General features: G+C 44.3%; 1 protein-coding gene across 1 annotated transcript in view; it reads left to right on the plus strand.

The window, feature by feature from the left end:
* The window catches only part of SCLT1 (sodium channel and clathrin linker 1), a 511,633-nt gene that overhangs the window by 377,470 nt on the left and 114,130 nt on the right, over nucleotides 1-20,033 (plus strand). Inside the window, exons 16-17 of the mRNA XM_086962162.1 lie at nucleotides 3,633-3,825; nucleotides 18,403-18,599. Of these exons, the coding sequence (XP_086818288.1) occupies nucleotides 3,633-3,825; nucleotides 18,403-18,599 (390 nt within the window). The remainder of the gene's footprint in view (nucleotides 1-3,632; nucleotides 3,826-18,402; nucleotides 18,600-20,033) is intronic.

Genomic DNA, 20,033 nt, shown 5'->3' on the forward strand with positions numbered 1-20,033 from the left:
TTTTTTATATTGAAGTTAGTAATTTCAAAGTAATATCGTAAACAAAAATGTTGTTGTTAATAATATCAACATTTATATCAGTTATGTATTTTACTATGCATTTTATATGTATGTTTAACATTTTTTGTAATGTATTTTAATTATTTCTAAATAAACGTATTAAATGTTTAAAAATTAGTAATTTTTTTTAAAGTAAATTTTGCGTTTTAGTATCAGAGCGGGTAGTGGGTTTATAGGGGAATAGGGTGGGAAGTAATGTAATAATTATAAATTAATAAATAAGTTTTAATGTATTGTTATTGATAAATATTGTATTGTTAATTAATAATTGGTAGTTAATTTGTATTGATTGAATAATTGATCATTATATCAACTATAAATAATGTATTATTTTATTTATTTATTGTTAATTTATTGTTAATTAAATAATAATTGGTTATTAATTTTTATTAATTGATTGCATGAATTATGTTAATTTTTATGTGTAGCGGGTTGTTGGTTTATAGGGGCATAGGGTGGGAAGTAATTTAATAATTCTAAATTAATAAATATGTTTTAATGTATTGTTATTGATAAATAAAAAATGTAATTAATTATTAATTGGTAGTCAATTTGTCTTATTTGAATAATGTATAATTATATTAATTATAATTAATGTATTCATATTTTTTTATTCGTTTTAATTGTTAATTAATTTATTATTAATTGGTAATCCATTTGTATTACTAAATTAGTAGCAAATTAAATTAATTGTGTTTTTTTATGTGTAGCGGGTTGTGTGTTTATGGGAGAATAGGATGGGAAGTCATTTAATTTTATTTAAGTAATTATTAATTTAATTGTATTGGTATTTATTATTATTTTTTTAGTTAAAATTGTTTCATAAGTTATTTATTTTACAAAAAGTATTTAAATAATAAGTATGTTAATTTAACCCCTATGCTATCCAGCACTTTCCCTGCTGTTGCACTCCCCGGGTTGGGAATAGTAATTTTAACCCCTACACTATCCAACACTTTCCCTACTGTTGCACTCACTGGGCTGGGAATAGTAAGTTTAACCCCTACGCTATCCAACACTTTCCCTACTGTTACACTCTCTGGAGTGGGACTAGTAATTTTTACCCACCAACTATCCAACACTTTCCCTACTCGTGCACTCACTGAAGTGGGAATAGTAATTTTTATCCCTTTGATATCCAACACTTTCCCTACTGTTGCACTCTCTGGAGTGGGATTAGTAATTTTAACACCTACACTATCCAACACTTTCCCTACTGTTGCACTCACTGGGGTGGACATAGTAATGTGAACCCCTACACTATCCAACACTTCCCTACCGTTGCTCTCCCTGGAATGGGAATAGTAATTTTTACTCATCCGCTGTCCAACACTTTCCCTTCTGTTGTACTCACTGGAGTGGGAATAGTAATTTTTAACCATTTGCTATCCACCACTTTCCCTACTGTTGCACTCTCTTGAGTGGGAATATTAATTTTGACCCGACGCTATCCAACACTTTCCCCACTGTTGCACTCACTGGGGTGGGAATAGTAATTTTTACCCCTCATCTATCCAACACTTTCCCTACTGTTGCACTCACTGGAGTGGGAATAGTAACTTTTACCCCTCGCTATCCAAATATTTGTGCTATCTAATATTTTTCATATTATTTTTGTTAATGTAGTATATAATTAATATTAAAAAAATGTGTTTCATTTGTTATATATGTATTTAATTTGTATTAATATTATTGGTCAATGTGTACATATGTATTTATAATGTTATTTTAAAAAGTATCTGTTATTAAAATAATTATTATACATTACTTTTAAGTATATATATATATTATATGTATGTTTAATTTATTTTTACATTATATATATATATTTATATTTTTTACACATTTTTTACTTTTTTTAACTGTGTATTTTAATTATATATTACTTTATTTTTAAAACTTAAATAACAAACGATATTTTTAACAACAATATTTTTTACATTGATATTTTTTTCTCTATGTTGTACTTACCATAATGTAGATAGGATGTCGATATTCTGGATCTCGATATTTCGCCTACGATATTTTTGACGCTGATATTCTTGTAGTCTATATTCTGTCAATGATTCCGGATGCACCATTGTCTGCATGACGCGAGCCTGCTTTCTGGGAGGTGGACTCCCTAGACCCATAAATTGTAAAGTGGGTAACAGGTTTTCAGACCTAGGACTGTCATTAAACAAACTTAGATTAACAATGACTTGGGAATCGAGGAAGCGGCCTATATCTGACACTCGGGTGAGGGATGTCGCGAATTGGGAGGAGGCAAAGGAAAGGGCTCTTCGTAGGGGAGGTGACAAGGGAATTTGAAGCCTCCCTCTGGACGAGCTCTGGACGGGGATCCAGGAGAAACTGTGAACATCCAGGAGGAGACTCGGACATAGACTAGGGTGCCCCCGGCGAGTCGACCCCAGGCAAGAGCCCAGGGAGACGGATCGGACCGGAGAAGGAAAGGGAGATGACTGCTAGAGGATATGAGGATTGATAATACTGGGTTGCTATGATATAAAAACAGGCCAGTAGTCCTATGCAGGAGGCACCAAATGGTACAAGACTCACTGCCGTCTCCCACTCCCGGACTTGAGTATTCATACCCCGGATACCCTAACATGAATGTATGAGGCTGGAACCTACTGGACAACGACCCCCTCAACCTGCCTGCTTACAAATCTAGACTGCTTGCTCTCAAATATGCACTACACCGCACCAAGAACTTTAGTTGGATTTCTGTTCTTTTTATCTTCTATTTTCCGACTTTTTCCTATTGGACAGATCTGCCACCTAATATTAGGTGCCCATTTCCCATTATTAATCCTGGCTACCCCTCCTCCCCGCTCCTGATCCAGAATCAGCCGAGAAATGCCTGCCCACACCCATTAGGGGAAATACCAGAACCTAGTTGAGGCCCCACTGACTGATAGGTGAAGATGTAATACATGATTGAAAACAAAATCAGATCACTATGTGTATAATTGTAACATGAGGAAATGAGAGAACAACACACTGATAACATAACAGAATATTTGTATAACCTCTTACATGGTGTCTTTGTTCAACACTCAGGCACCAGTGATATACCCTTGATTACGGAAATGCCTTGGATTGTTTAACTGTTTCATATGCTTCTAAATGTTAATAAAAATATATTTTTTAAAATCAAACGGGTAGAGTAAGGTCCTAATTCTCACCTTGATTGTAATGTATTGTAGTTTCTGGAACCAAAGCAGATGTTTAATCTGCTCAATGGTTTCCACCTCTTCTCTACTCTTTCTCTTGAGTTTTCTTGTGGAAAATATTATTTGTGGCTCTTATCTACATAGCAAAAATGCTAATATCTGTTGATAATCTCTTCATACCTACAGGCGAAATCTTTTCTGAGAAACATGTCGATGCGCTTTGTATTTCAGATGTATTTAGTGGTTATTTTTAAATCTTAATAAAAGACTACGCTATCTGAACACTAGTTGCACCTAACACAGAACAATATATTGTATGTACAATCGAGCACAATTTTTTAAAATATAAACCGAAACAACTTTAAGATTATTGAATACGAAATTCAATCATTAAAGTTTTGAAGAGGAAGTTTCAAGGTGCCAGGAAAGGATTCAGAAGCTGCAGAAGACTCTAGAAACTGAAAGAGAAAATTGTACCTCTGTAAGCGAAGAACGATTAAAGCTGCAACAAGAAAATGAGAAGCTGCGAAAAGAGGTGGAGGAGTGGAAGAAGAACGGCATGGAAGCACAGCAAAAAGCAAAATTTCAGGTATGTGTATATATATCTGTGTGTATATGTATATATGTGCGTGTGTTTGTATGTATATCTTTGTATGCATACATTTTATATATATATAGTGCCATTTTTGATGACAGAAAAATTACTACCATCCAAAGGGCACAGTCTATAATTATTTTAGAAATGTTAATAACATCTTGGAAGAAAGCATAAGAGTACATCTGCTCTTCAGGCCGGTGGTGTGCAATTATTCTTCCCATGCAACACCTTATTCTGTAGGTTTACAGCTGTAGTGTCAGATTAAACCATTATCACAAGAGTTGATTTGGTGCTTACTGAAGAGCAGAAGTCTATTTCTAACCTTCGGTGTTAAGTAAAGCATCATCACTCATCTGTCTCAATATTAAACTCATAGTAATTAACAGGCCTAAACTGCAACTTAAACACATTACAATATCCAGGATTTCCTACATTTGGAAAAGATGAAAACTAATGGTTCTACATGTTTCCTTCATAAGAAGGTATGAGAAGCAGTGGTGGCTGGCATGTACTGAGAATGGTGGGGCGGGGGTACAAAAAGAAAAAGAAAGAAAAAAAAAATAGACTTACTTTCCATGTGCAGCACAGCGTCCTCCTCTCTCGGGTGTCTTCTGGACACCGGATGCAGGAAACTGCTTTACCCAATCCAGCTCTGCTCTCAGTGCATGAGAGAAGCTCCAGGAGTGGATAGAGCAAGCTCTCTCAGCACTCCTAATAGCACTGGAGGACTGTGCTTTCTCTAACCCACTGTCTAAGACAGCTATGTAAGAGAACCTTAAAATGTGCATGTCTGGCTGGCCGTCTCAAGCATTTTAAAGCGCACAGTTCCCTGCTGCTGCCACTCTACAGCATTGGCCCTGGCCCGTCCTGATGCTCACTTTGTAACGAATTGCTGAAAAATAAAATGGGAATAAATTACCTTTATTACCATTTTATTTTTATGCTCTGGGGTTTGTGGGGCGACACTCCTCAACTCAAATGGAGGTGACACCCCTTGTCATAAGTACTTGCTTCTCTTCCTGTGCGGTTGAATATAGTACATTTGTTTTTGCAGATGGAAATATACTGTAAACTATCTTCATCTGCAAGAATCACTAAGAGGACAGCCACACCACATACAAAGATTTACATGTTTTATTAAAATAGTGAGGGACTGTTTTATGCTGGTCAACATGAATACTAGCTTGGACAGAGATGCGTTTCAGTTTCTTCTTTTAACTAACCGTAGCTTCTTAATTGTTGAACTTCTTAAACTAAAATCTGGCTATATCTGCTTTTTCTGTGTGTTTTGTTATCCACCTGAAAATGTTTTTTAGGTTGGGCCTTCCAGACGGCACAAGACGTATTGTGGGTGTTAGAAATGGGATTTCTGGTTGGCTAGGGCATGCGCCTAATCCAGGCAGAAACCACCACTCTAGTCAGGGCAAGGGAGTTTCACGCTGAAGATAACCCCTGCTCACCCCCTTGGTAGCTTGGCACCAGCAGTGAGGCTTATCCCATGGGCAATGTGTAAAGCAACACACACACACACAGTAACAACACTTCTGATAGATACATCTGCCGTGTGGATTCCTCACCTTGTGAATATCCCCCTTGCGTCAGCAACATTCGGAAATTTTCTTCGTAGCACGCCGACGTGGACGACGTCACTGGAGCACGGCATCGCGCGTGACTCCGTCTGACGTCACCGACCCCATATCAGGCCCACGCCGGCGTGATGACGTCAGTTCCCTTTTTTCCGCGTCTCCGGCGCTAACGGTTTTCGGGATCTTCAGCGATACCTAGTATCTTTCTGTTTGATATTTGTCACTGTTTCTCTCTTACGACCTTGTTCTTCTCCGGAGATGTCGTCGAGGAAAACAGGCTTTAAGCCATGTAGGTCTTGTGCCCGCATGATGTCTATCACTGACCCACATAAGGATTGTTTGTGGTGTCTTGGTTCGAGTCACGATGTGAAGAACTGCGAGTCCTGTTTTAAGATGAATCCAAAGGCGCTTCGGGAGCGTGAAGCAAAGTTGCTTTTGGCGAAGGTGAAGAAAGACTCTGGGCGACTTTCGAGATCTACGTCACGGAGATCGAAGTCGAAGCAAAGGTCTCGGTCGAGGTCGGTATCGGCGTCGAGGTCCAGAGCGGGCTCGAGGTCTGGAGAGGACTCGAGGTCTAAAGCGAAGTCAAAGTCCAGAGATAGATCTAGGTCTAGATCTAAGTCGGCTTCCGGACATGCTTCGAGCTCTTCGAGGAGAAAGCATAAGAGGAGGAAGCACAGTTCAAGACATCATTCGGGGAAGGATTCCTCTGACTCGAAGAGAAGGTCTCACAAACATCGTAAGGACTTTGTCTCTCCTTCACCTGCTTTGTCAAAAGAAGGATCTCCGGCGCCGGACCCGGAGCCGGTTTCCTCGGAGCATGAAGAAGAGGAGGTGATTCAAGAACCGGCTTCGACGGAGACTCCTGTGAATCCGGAAGGTCAGGGTGAGGATGTGTCGGGTCGGCCTCCATTGCAACATCCGGTAGGTCCGTACCCTTCCTTTCCTGGTCCTGGGCAGGATCCCTCGCATTTTCTCAATGCGATGTATGGAGTTTATTCGAGGGCAATGTACCCCACTGGAGCGCCTGGTGGCCCCATGGGTCCATTATCATACAATCTGGGTATTCCTCAGTCGTATGCCCCTGCTCCATTTATGCCTTTCATGCCGGCGCCTCTTTCAACTTGGCTCGGTACGGCTCCACCGAGGTCTTCGACTCCGCATGCGGCTTCGCCGACTCCGGATCGACCTCGTCGTGATCGAGGTACTACGCCTGTTCATGACTCTCGTCCTCCTGCTCCGGTTCCTCGATCGACGTCGGAACCGGCTCCGTCGGAGTCGTTGCCGGATCCATCGACTTCGATTCGAATGGAGTGGTCGAGGCGGAGAGCTCAGCGTCTTCTCGAGCAAAAGGATGATGAGAGTTCAGATGTGGAAGAAGGCGAGCTTCCTGATCATGATGATGACTTCGATGAGCTTCGGGATGCTAGTGGTCTGGAACTCTCTCCCGAGTGGGGTCTGCCTTCGACTTCTGATGCACCATCAAGGGACGTCGCTCCTTATCACGTGGTTATTAGGAAGGCTGCTGACCTTCTTAGCTTAAAGCTGCCCACAGTGGAGTACAAGCCCAACATTCTCACAGAAGTCCTGCATTCTCCTTCTTCGATTGTGGAGCCAACTCTGCCGTTTACTTATGCCTTGTCAGATCCAATTAAGGAGGTTTGGAAGAGGCCGTTGTCTGCTCCTGCAGTTTCAAGGGTTATTGCAAGGCGCTATAGGGTGGCTCCTGATGACCCTGCCTTTCTGTCTACGCATCCATCTCCGGAAAGTCTTGTGGTTCAGGCGGCTTGCTCTAATAGGGCTGCAGGCTCTTTCCCTCAAGTGCCAGCTGATAAAGAGTCTAAGAAATTGGATCAGGCTGCGAAGAAGATTTTCTCTTCTGGGAGCATGGCTCTGAAGTCATCAAACGCTACTTGCCTTTTAGGTAGATATGTGCACGCGCTGATGGACTCAGTGAAGCAATTGTCTACAAAACTTCCTGAGGAGGATAAGAAAAACTTTAATGAAGTGATCTCTGACACTCAGGCTGCGGCCCGCATGGTCATTCAAAGCGGCATGGACACTGTGGATTCTGTTGCCAGAATTATGGGCTCATCCATTGCAACCAGGAGAGCCGCGTGGTTAAAGTCTTCTGATTTCTCAGCGGATGTACAATCTACTTTGCTGGACTTACCCTTTGATGGGACTGGCCTTTTTGGTAAAAAGGCTGATGTGGCCTTGGAAAGGTTTAAAGACAGCCGTGCCACTGCGAGATCCTTGGGTCTGCAGATGAGAGGGTCGACGGCTAGAAAATTCAAGGGATTTAAATCTTCTTTTCGTCCCTTCAAGCAGGGCCAACAGCAACAGCAGCAGCAGCAGCAAAACCCTCTACATAGGTCCTATAGAGGTAGACAGAGGGGTCGTGGACGTGGACGTCAAGTCTCCTCTTCCTCCACTTCCTCCAATAATGCCCAACCCCCACCCGCATCAGCAAAGCAGCCCTAGATCCACCATTCTGGATCATGTAGGGCCAGTAGGGGGTCGGCTTACTCACTTTCTACGAGATTGGGAATCGGTTACATCAGATCTTTGGGTTCTCAATCTCGTAGAGAATGGGTATGCACTTCCTTTTCAGGAGTTCCCTCCCAATTACCCTCCTTGCCAAGGTTATTGCTCGGAGGACCACCTGCTTCTCCTGCAGGAGGAAGTCCTGGCACTGTTTCGAAAGGGTGCAATAGAGGTGGTTCCAGAGCAGGAGAGGGGTCAAGGGTGCTACTCCCCGTATTTCTTGATTCCCAAGAAGGATGGCAGGCTTCTGCCGATCCTGGATCTCAGGATTTTGAACCTCTATCTCAAACAGGAGAAGTTCAAAATGCTCACCCTTGCTCAGGTTCTTCTGGCGCTGATGGAAGAAGACTGGTTGGTGTCGATCGACTTGCAGGATGCGTATTTCCACATCCCAATCCTGAAGTCGCACAGGAAGTATCTCCGTTTTACGGTGGGATCGCAGCACTACCAGTATGCGGTCCTCCCGTTTGGACTTACTACTGCGCCTCGAGTTTTCACCAAGGTGATGGCTGTGGTGGCTGCACATCTCAGAAGGTCGGGGATTCCAGTTTTCCCGTACCTGGACGATTGGCTGATCAAAGCAGAGTCGCCGGAGATGGTGCTCCATCATCTGCAGGAGACAACTCAGTTGTTACACAGGTTGGGTTTTTCGATAAACGTACCCAAATCTCACCTGGTGCCCTCCCAGCGCAACCTGTTCATAGGTGCGGTACTGGACACTTCTGTATGTCGTGCATTCCCTCCACCTCAAAGGATTCGCGACATTCAGGAAATGGTTCCTTTATTCTTCAATGGGGCGGTTGTTCCAGTCCTGAAGGTCCTTCGCCTGCTCGGTCTGATGGCTTCTTGCATTCTGTTGGTCAGTCATGCACGCTGGCACATGAGGGCGCTCCAGTGGTGCCTCCGCAGGCAGTGGTATCAGCACAACGGAGATCTCAGGGAGTCAGTGAGGATCTCCAGGGAAGCTGCAGCGGATCAGTCTTGGTGGGGCGTGGAAGGCAATCTGTCACAAGGAAAGCCTTTTCAGCTGCCTCCATCGGTGGCCACAGTGATATCGGATGCATCCACTCTAGGGTGGGGTGCTCATCTGGGAGACCTGGAGGTCAAAGGTCTTTGGTCTCCGGAAGAAAGGTTGTTTCACATCAACCTTCTGGAATTGAGGGCGATACGTTTGGCGCTCAAGGCCTTCCTCCCTTCCCTTCGCGGTCGTTCGGTTCAGGTTCTAACGGACAACACGACCGCGATGTGGTACATCAACAAGCAGGGAGGAGTAGGGTCGCAGTGTCTCTGCAGAGAGGCTCTGCGTCTCTGGTCCTGGGTTCAGGACCATCAGATTTGTCTGGTGGCAAATCATCTGGCCGGGGTTCTGAACGTGCAGACAGTCTCAGTCGGCAGTTCTCTGCCGACCACGAGTGGAGGCTTCACCCGGAGGTTGTTCACGACATCTTTCAGATGTGGGGGACTCCTCGGGTGGATCTATTTGCCACTCGCGAGAATGCTCACTGCCCGTCATTCTGCAGTCTCCAGTATCCGATGCAAGGAGCATTGGGGGACGCGTTTCAGTTGAGTTGGGGAGATCGACTCCTTTACCCGTTTCCCCCCATACCTTTGATTCCTCGGGTTCTGAGGAAGATTCGTCAAGACCGGGCCCAAGTCATATTGGTTGCTCCGGATTGGCCAAGAAGGGTGTGGTATTCGGACCTACTCCACCTATCCTCTCACCTGCCGCTCCGTCTCCCTCACAGGGCAGACCTCCTCTCTCAGTTGGAGGGGCAGGTTCTACACCCCCACCTCCAGACATTACACCTTCATGCCTGGAGATTGAACGGGGCAACTTGAGTTCATTTTCTCTCCCTCACGAGGTGGTGGATGTCATTCTCTCTGCCAGGCGTGACACCACTAAGTCCATATACTCCTATAGGTGGACTAAATTTGTTTCTTGGTGCAGGGAGAGGGATGTTGACCCTTTGAAGGCTCATTTGTGTAATATTTTACAATTTGCCCTTTATCTGGCACAGCAAGGTTTGGCTGTGTCCACGGTCAAGGGTTATCTTTTGGCCTTATCGGCGTTTTTATGTTTGCCGGATCAGCCTTCTCTCTTTAAATCTCCGGTGGTTTTGAGATTCTTGAGGGGTCTTTTGAATATGTTTCCTCCTACTCCTTTTATTGTTCCTCATTGGGATTTGAATCTTGTGCTGACCTTTTTAATGGTTTCTCCCTTCGAACCCTTGCACAAGTGTCCATTGAGGCTTCTCTCTTTTAAAACTATCTTCCTCGTTGCAATCACCTCGGCAAGGAGGGTAAGTGAGCTTCAAGCTCTAAGTTCCAAACCCCCATTCCTGACCATTCATGCAGAAAGGATGGTTCTTAGGACCAGGGCTGCTTTTCTGCCTAAGGTGGTGACTCCTTTCCATCTTGGGCAGTCCATTACCCTTCCTACCTTCTATCCTCCCCCTCACCCGTCTAAGGAGGAAGAGAGGCTGCATCGCCTGGACCCTAAGAGGGCGGTGTCTTTCTATCTGGACCGGACTAAGGACTTCCGGGTGGACGACCAGCTGTTTGTTGGCTTTGCTGGCTGCAAGAAGGGCAGAGCGGTGCACAAGCGCACTCTTTCCAGGTGGATAATCCTGTGCATCAAGATCTGCTACTCCCTTGCGGGTAAGGACCCTCCTGAGGGTATTAGAGCTCATTCAACTAGAGCAAAGTCTGCAACATCTGCTTTGTCTAGGGGTGTACCTGTTGAGGATATTTGCAGGGCCGCGACTTGGGCCTCCCTCCACACTTTCGCGAAGCATTACTGCTTGGATACCGAGGTGAGGAGGGATGGCCACTTCGCGCGTTCTGTCCTCCAAGACTTCCTGGTGTAGCAGAGTGGACACCCTCCTCCGGGAGTGGGGACTGCTGTGGGAATCTATTCACAAGGTGAGGAATCCACACGGCAGATGTATCTATCAGAAGAACAAGTTACTTACCTTCGGTAACGCTTTTTCTGGTAGATACTATATCTGCCTGTGGATTCCTCACTGACCCACCCGCCTCCCCGTTGTCTACTCTGCTATACCTGGTCTTTCTGTATATATGATTGTAATACTGTTGTATTGATTTGGTTCTATTTGTACTGTGTACATTGTATATTTGCATATTTGCTATCGTTGGTCCGTCCGTGTGCCTCGAAGGCACGGAAAAAAGGGCGGAACTGACGTCATCACGCCGGCGTGGGCCTGATATGGGGTCGGTGACGTCAGACGGAGTCACGCGCGATGCCGTGCTCCGGTGACGTCGTCCACGTCGGCGTGGTACGAAGAAAATTTCCGAATGTTGCTGACGCAAGGGGGATATTCACAAGGTGAGGAATCCACAGGCAGATATAGTATCTACCAGAAAAAGCGTTACCGAAGGTAAGTAACTTGTTCATTAGGCACACCACAAAAGAAACTCCAGATAAGGTTATATAAAAAATAGCCCCTGTATTATCCATGAACACATTAGAACATAATCACAATGTACACTGTGCCATGTGGCACTTAGGTATCACTTTACAGGGGACTTATATACAGGACAGGGCCAATCGGGACGCTGTCAGAACCATTAGACCTGGTAAGTAATAAAACAACCAGTAACTATTTGGCACAAACAAATTATGCATCAGTCACATTGGGCATCACCCACATTATGCAGTTATCACATTTAGGCATAGACACATTAGGCCTAAACACTGGGCATAAATCACATTAGCAATGCACCTCAGTAACACTCCCCAGGTGCATACATCACCTTAGGGCCTTGCGCCCTACCAGCACACCAGGTGCTCACAGGCCAACTGGCCTTTCTCTGGGAGGGCCCGTCTGGGACTTCCCCGCAATGCCCTATAACATCAAAAGTCAGGGCTCTATGAGATCGGTGCCTCCACTGGCCCGTGCTCTCATTGGGCGAGGGTGCAACTCATCCTTGTATCTAATATGCCAGAAAAGAAATGCCTCCGTCGGTGGAGAGACTTCCCTCAGTCCCTTTTCCACCAGAAAAGACCAATGGGCAAAGGGTGGGCCACGCTACTCCGCAGTGCGGCTGCCTCCGTGTAGGCAAGGAGTGGATTCCCCCATCCGTTCAGCCCCTTCGGACTCACCCTGGTCTCCCTTAAGGCATGCCCCCGATGCTGTGCGTCTTCGATGGGCAGCTGCCCGCAATCGTGCGTCGCAGCCACCAGGCCGGGAATGTGGGAAAGAGAGCACGGTGCTACCTTAGCGCCCAGAGTGAACTTTGACAATGGCCCCTCGACCGGAAACCCACAATGAGTCCTGGCACCAACCATTGGCGGCACAACGTAAAGTCCCCTCTCTTGCCTGCAGACCTCCAGCGGCCTCCAGCTGGTGGGAGGCCCCAAGGCTCTGTCACCTCCTCACAGTGGTGGACCCTGCCCACAACCAAGCTCGGCCTGACTTCCCGTCACGGGCATGTCTGGCCCGCTGCATCGAATTCTGCTTCATGGCCCTGCCCACAGTCAAGCTGAGTCGCCGCCTGGTGTCGGTCCTTCCTCGGTCCTTGGTACCAGAATGCGGAGTGGGCTCCTGCCCAACGTGGGACAGAATGCGGGGTAGGCTCCTGCTCAACGTGGTTGCTGCGGCGTTCCCCGCTGCCCACTCAGCTGGTGAGCCTGCGCCTCGGGCTCTGGTGCTAGTTTCCACCCCAACCCGTTTCTGCCCAACAGAGGAGAGCCAGCAAAATGCTCTTCCATCCAGGGTCAGGAAAATTGGTGGGAACGTGCAGCGCTCCGCTTGTCTCCCATTTCCAGGTACCAACAAGAAGCAGGCAGCGCTTTTCCTCCAGGGAAGTGGCCAAGGCAGAGCTGGCACAGGGAGGCCAGCCCACTGGGTCCCTTTGGCAGGACAACAGACCCTTCAGCTGCCAGGCAGGGCAGCAGGTCAGTCCCCCCAGCGGCGGTACCACCTGGCAGTCTGGCAGCCGGCCGGGCCGAGGCCCCAGTAAACACCAAGCAGCACACTTTACATGGGGTCACAGCCACACTATTTATAACATGATTCTCTTTGTTCTGCCCTGGCATAGGTTTGGGGATCCAGTCAAAACCAGTTCTGAGGGGCACTCAATATTTTATTTACAGTGCACAACAGTCCCCTTTGACATTGCAGGTCCAGGCCCCAGATACACCACAGTGGAGTGGAGCCAGCATTGTACAAGGCAGGCACAGACCTATTTAGGGTCAGGGGCTACCCCTCCCACTACTCCAAATGCAGATCTGCCTATTCAGCATAGAGCTGACTCACCCACCCCTCTGGAGCCATGGCACCTCCCCAGCTCCTGTCACTCCAGAGCCAGACATACAATACACATCAGTCAGGCACAAAGACACATAGCATACAGAAATGCCCACTTCTAAAAGTGGCATTTCTAAAATAGTGACAATAAATCTGCACACACCATTCTGCAGCATGTATTACCACCAGTCCAAACATACCAAAGTTGACCACGCTGCCCCTCTCATATCAGGAATTACTATTGAAACACTTATCAGGGAACCCCCAATGCATTCCTATGAGAGGCCAGCCTCACAGCAGTGAGAAACCAGAATGGTTCTTTGTCACTACCAGGACATGCTATACAATTAAGGCACATGTCCTACCTTTTACCTACAGAGTACCCTGCCCACAGGGCTAGCTAGGGCCTACATTAAGGGTGACTGATATGTAGTAAAAGAGGAGTCACAGACATGGCACCCACTTTATGTACGACGTCACAGGGCAGTAAACTGCTTGTGCAGGCCCTGCAATAGCAGAGGCCTGAGACAGGTTTGAAAGGCTACTTTGGTGGATGGCACAAGCAGAGCTGTGAGCCCACCAGTAGCATTTAATTTACTGGCCCTGGTTATCTGAGATACCACTTTACAAGGGAGTGAGAGGTAAATTAAATATGCCAAACAGATGTAGACCAATCTTACCATGTTTACCTCAGGGAGCACACGCACTTTACACTGGAGAGCAGTGCTAAAGTGCCCAGAGTCCTAAAGCCACCAATACCAGGTCACTAGGAGGAAGGACAAAAGTACAGGGATGACACTGCAAAAAGGGACAAGTCCAACAGTGGGCTTACCAAGAGCATACATGGGCTTGAAGTCATTGGTTACCATTAGTTTTGTTCCTGTCACTCATTGCTTGCTTCATATTAGGTGTGTTTTTGTCAGTCTTGTGTTTCTTCCTGCCATGCAGCATAGCCTCTTTAGTCATGTCTTTTACTGGCTGGCTTCTGTGCTTCCTCTGCTTGCTTTTAGGGAACATTTTTTTTTCTTTTGGTTTAAGCACTCCATGAGAGTGCATCTGATTTCCAACTCTCTCGCTTGTGGGTTTTTATTCCCCTTGGCTGCCTTTGTCCATGTGCTTCTCTTACACAAACCACACTTCTGGTATTCTCTCTCACCCTTGTGCTTCTTCCTCATGCACTTTATGCTGCTCTCTTTCACCATGTGCTTCTGCTTTCCACACTCCACACTCCACATTGCTCTCCTGTACCGGTGTTCACTCCCACGTGTACCTTCCCCCCACCCACTGTTGCACTCCTGGATGGATTTTTTTAAAAAACATTTCAAGCTCTGTTTTAAAGCTGCGCTTTCACACTTCTTTTATAAACATTTACCGATCCATGTCGGGTCAGTAAATACAAAGACGAAACAGTGCCCTTTGATCAACACCAATAATGTATGAGTTCCAGAGTAACGTGCTACTTGCTGAAAAAGCGATTCGACCACTCCTCAGGGATAGTAAGCGCTATATAAATGCAATTACATTAAATGTCAGCAGTAAGTTGACTTTGATCTTCTACTCCTATCATTTGCCTCTTTTCCTTTTGGGGTGGCTACAATACATTTATTAACTTCATGCAATTATTAGTGCTGCAGCGATTGCTTAGCCAGGGACATTAAACACACCAGCACGGGGCTATAGTGATTTACTTCAACAGGGATGCAAGCCAGTGTAGCAGAATAATCTGGGCATGCTCTGCTTAGCTACGTACAAAGCCAGGAGCATTAGCAGACATGTTCGCAGTAAGCTCGGTAAGTGAACAGTTCCTGAATGCGAAAATAAGAAAATAAAAAAAACTTTCTATTGATTATTCTATTCATATTAAATGTTGCCTTCTTTTGCTCTATATATTAAAAATAGATCTATGTGCAATTCCTGGATCATTGTAAATACTTCAAAAATAGACATCTTCCTTCTTTTTATTTACAGCTTAAACATTTATTTGAATGTTGTTAAATAATACTAAATATATATTGTACCACTTTATTGTTCAGAATAAACTTTGCTATTGTTCTCGGTTAGTACTTGATAGCTCTCTTAAGTTGGCATCATTCCAAGATGGCTGTTACTTTTTACATACACAACAAATAGCAAAGGGATGTATGAAATGCTTGAATTAATCTCAGCTGCTGGTGATCACTCAGGGCTGCATTCTAGTTTGCTTTTCACCCATCATTTTTCTCTAGACAGAGTTCCACCTTAAGTAAATCAGTACTGACCCTACTCCTCATTGGAACACTCCATTCCAGAAGAGATCGCAAGCAACCCCAGAATGGTTTCTTCCTGTTTGAGCCTCGTCAGTAAGGTGTAAATAACCCTGTGGCACAGTGTGCAAGGGACCCACATATGGGCATACATGTTGCACTTAGGCTGTCAAATGGAACAAACAAGATAATGATTGGAATGCTTGAATTAAAGTCAGCCACTGGCAATAGCTAGGGTCCTTGTTACAGTCCATCGTATTTCACCCACCATGCCTCTCTAGACAAAAGCCCATCTTACTCAAACCATTACTGATCTGGTTCCTCTTGAACAGTCCATCCGACGCCATGTGATGCCAATTCCAACCTCATCGCCCCTCAGGCCATCAAGTTCCACCACTACGTCCTGCTCAGCGATCTCAATTTCCACATCAACGACCCTATCCACGCCAACTCTACCTCCCTCCTGGAGACCCTCAACAACATAGGCCTCTCTCATCTAGTCACTGAACCCACGCACAAAGCTGGTCACATACATTAAGCCGTCTTTACCTCCAGCGACAGAATTAAATTCATCCACGTCACAGTACTTATCTGGACCAACCACGCCATCATTCAATTTGCTATCACCAATGCCCAACATGTCATCAGAAAGTACCACAGTGCCACCCACCCCAGCTGGAGCAAGGTAACCGAGACACAGAAACTCAGGACCACACAACACGAAACCTCAGCAGACCTTGACCAGGCCGTCCAGAACTTCAGCCTGGATCAACAAGTACGCCGGCAGAATCGCACCACTAAAGCCAGCCAGAAACAACAAAAAACTAAAAACAAGCCAAATAGTACACCCCAGAGCTCAGAACCACCAAGCGCAATTGGTACCGGCTCGAGAAGCGATGGTGCATCACAAAAGACCCCGCCTACAGAGCTGTTCACAAAGCAAGCCTCAGTAACGCTGCCAAGACCAGGAACGACCTGTACCTCCACCTCCGAACAGCACCCTCCCTAAAGGACTTCAGAAAGAAACTCAAGACCTGGCTTTTTAACAGAGACACAGCACTCTCAGTGCCCATATACCCTGAGGGGTGACATTGCTGCACTATACAAATGCTGATTGATTGATTGATCCCGAAGCACCAGGCAAGGCACTCTCCAGAAGAGACCAGAAGCAACCCCAACCAGTTTTGGCCTGTCACAAGCATGTTACGCAACAGCTCTTTTGCTCTTCCTCATCTGCCCCTCTCATGGGGCCATATGTATCAAGCCTTTTTTGATTCGCAAAGGCCGAAATTGGCCGAATTTCGGCCTTTGCGAATCGCAAAAGGCCTTTTTGCATGTTTTGGTATGTATGAAATATTCACAAAATAAGGAATAGCAAAGATTTGCGATTCCTTATTTTGCCATAGCATTTAAGGAATCGCAATTTTGCGATTCCTTAAATGCTATGTATGTAGCCTTTTTGGGCTGCGAATTATGGTTAAGAACTCGCAAATTACCACCAACTTGTAGATGATGGTAACTTGCGAATTCTTCTAAAAATGCACAATTTGGCATTTTTGAAGGTGGCATGTGATGCACACACATGCCCATAGGGCATGTATGTGAGCCATATGCACACTCATGTACATTTCAGGGGTGCAGCAGGGTGTCTTTGAGACACCCCTGCACCCTTAAAATAATTCTCAAATTGCGATTAGCAAATTGCAAATTCGCAATTTGAGAATTATTTCGCAATCATTTCTATGGGCCTCCTGGCCCATAGGAATGCATTGGAAATTATTCCTTAATTGCGAATTCGCAAAACTTGAATTCGCAAATAAGGAAGATTAAGGAATCGCTAAATAAAAGCGAATTTCTTCATACATACCATTTTGCGATTCCTAAATATCGATTCCTTAAAAATCGCTATTTAGGAATCGCAAAAGGGTTTGTTGATACATATGGCCCTTGATTCCCAACCCCTGTTTCTCTTGCTCAGAGACTGAAGAACATTCATCAGTGTTAAAATATTAGAGAAAACTATTTCTTCGAGGATTCATTTTGTTCCTTAGTTTAGTTTGATAAAAATAGTCAATTGCTATGAAGAAGCAGACGCTCTCTTGAACACATTCTATAGTAAATCCCCCAACTTTCATTAGAGTTCATGCAGGTGTCTTATTTTATATTTGATTACAATGTTGTACTTCACTCCAAACTTTAAAAAAACAGCATTGACCATTCTCTTGCAGACATTTCACTAAGGTAACACGGACAATCAAAAAGCATCTTCCTATATAATAAGCTAAAATACCAAACTACAGAAGGTGCTTTAAAGGTCTACAAAGCCAACGCATTCACTGATACTCTGACATTACATGACCACTGTATTGATTTTAAGAATAGTCTGTCCTGTATGTGTGACTATAATATTTCGTTTGGGCCTTCACTACAGTGGCATTTTTTGTGCTTCATTACATTGTGTTTTGTTGAGTTCCTACTATTCTTAAGCTATTGTTCTCATGTATCAGTTTATGCGCTAACTCATCTATACATTAATTCACTATGTCAACCACCTGTTCGTTCATCTATGTACTTAATGTACCTATACATTCGCCAATACATCCACTTACTCATCCATTCATTTACCCATTAATGTGTTCACAACCTTATAAATCTGCAGAACCATAGACACAAAATCACAGTTAATGAAGAAACACTTTCATTTAAAGAATGCCCGTACCCATTTAGAACTTTTGTTCAGACCTGCACAATGTTTTGATAGTGTTTCTTTGTTTCTGTACCATTACTAAATTGATGTTTTAAGAAAAGAGTGCAGCCAGCACAGGTTTTTACGGTTGGGTTTTAACACACAATTTCCCATCTGACTATTTGCATGAGGAAATTATCTGACACTTCATAGGGAATTATTTTGTATTTCAACAGATATGCACAATGCAACATGAATATTCCGTAAAGGAACAAGGGTTTGAGATTCAGCTGAAAGAGCTGGAAGATAGTAGTCGAAACTCAGCCAACGAGTTGAGACGGCTACTTATGGCTCAGCAGAAAGCAACTAACCGATGGAGAGAAGAAACCAGAAAGCTTACAGAAGGTGCTGAAAGCAGACTTAATAATCTAAGGTAGGTTTTGAGAAAAAGATATACATGTGCTGAAGTTACCATTCTAGCGATCTAGTACCATGCCTCTATTTACTCGGGACATGTTATGCCATCCGGTGTAATTGTCCGATCTGCCATTCGCGAACGCTGATCTGTTCCATAAACAGATTTTAGTGCTGCAGTCTTGCACGTGGAACATATGAACCTGGAATATGTCTTTTACCTGCCCTTTAGAAACATGTCAGTCCATCTTGCTAAAATTAAATGCTTTCTTCACACTTTTGCTCAGACAATACCCACTTACATTATTTTTGCGCTTTGGTTTAGAAACCACTGTATTTGGCCATAACCTCATATCAGAATTTTATAATAAAGTATCATAGGATGTTACCGTATATCCCCCTTGATATGTTCCCTATATTCACTGCAATAAAAGAACAATAGGCCTAATTTAGATCTTGGCAGTAATCGTCCCGCTGTCACTTTTTCGATGGATTCCACATCCGCCTACTTGGTGGTCTGTCTACTCTAGATGCTGAAGGTTCGACCGACGAAAGATGATTGGAGTGCCACTGACTCCGCCAGGTATGTTCAAGCAGCTGTCGGTGGGAGTACAGCCAGTTTGTCCGCAGGGCCAATCACGATGTCTCTTTCCGCCTTTGTGACTGTGGTTATCAAACCCCCAGAACTCAGTTGGTGGTTTGGAAGGGATATAAGGTAGAAACTCACATTTACCCAACTTAACACTTCCTTTTTTACCATGGACCCGATCTTCCAAGTTCTGCCTCTGCCACTGCTGCTTTATGATGAAAAAATCAACACCGTTGTGGCTGGAATTGACGGTAAGCTCTACTTTTACCTGTTACCTTTTGACTTGTCTGTTAACATTTGCACTGGGCTTGTGCATTTTGAAATCTCTCTTACAAGCAATAGCATACCAACGTGCAATGCATATGAGCGTAATGTTGACATTTAAGACATTTTAAGAAATACACATACATGCTTACATTGTATTTCACAATTGGTGCCAGCTGCTTTTAAAAAAATGGACACTTGCACAAAAAAACAATATCAATCACAAAATCAAAAAGTCACCAAACAGGTGTTTCTAAATACATTTTGAAAATTGTCAAATTAAAAGCATATGCATTACACATCCTTGGGATAAGTGCAGTGTGTCAGGATGTACAAATTGCACTAGGCAAGGTGTAACCTTTATCTTATTGTTTTGCCTGTAAAATCAATGTCAGTCCCAAATTTGAATCATTCAACATAGTCATCCAGCTAACATTTCCCCTTGTATAGTGCAAGGCCTGTATTGTATCCAAATTAAATATTCACATTATTTTTTAAGGTGTTATGCATATGTGTTTATTGTTATCAATAATTAAGGCGAAATAAATACACCGGTAGTAACACTTAAAAAAGTTATTTCCAACAGTATTTGTTGGTGTA

The sequence above is a fragment of the Lissotriton vulgaris genome, chromosome 3_1, assembly GCF_964263255.1.
Source record: "Lissotriton vulgaris chromosome 3_1, aLisVul1.2, whole genome shotgun sequence".
In the NCBI taxonomy this organism is placed as follows: domain Eukaryota; kingdom Metazoa; phylum Chordata; class Amphibia; order Caudata; family Salamandridae; genus Lissotriton; species Lissotriton vulgaris.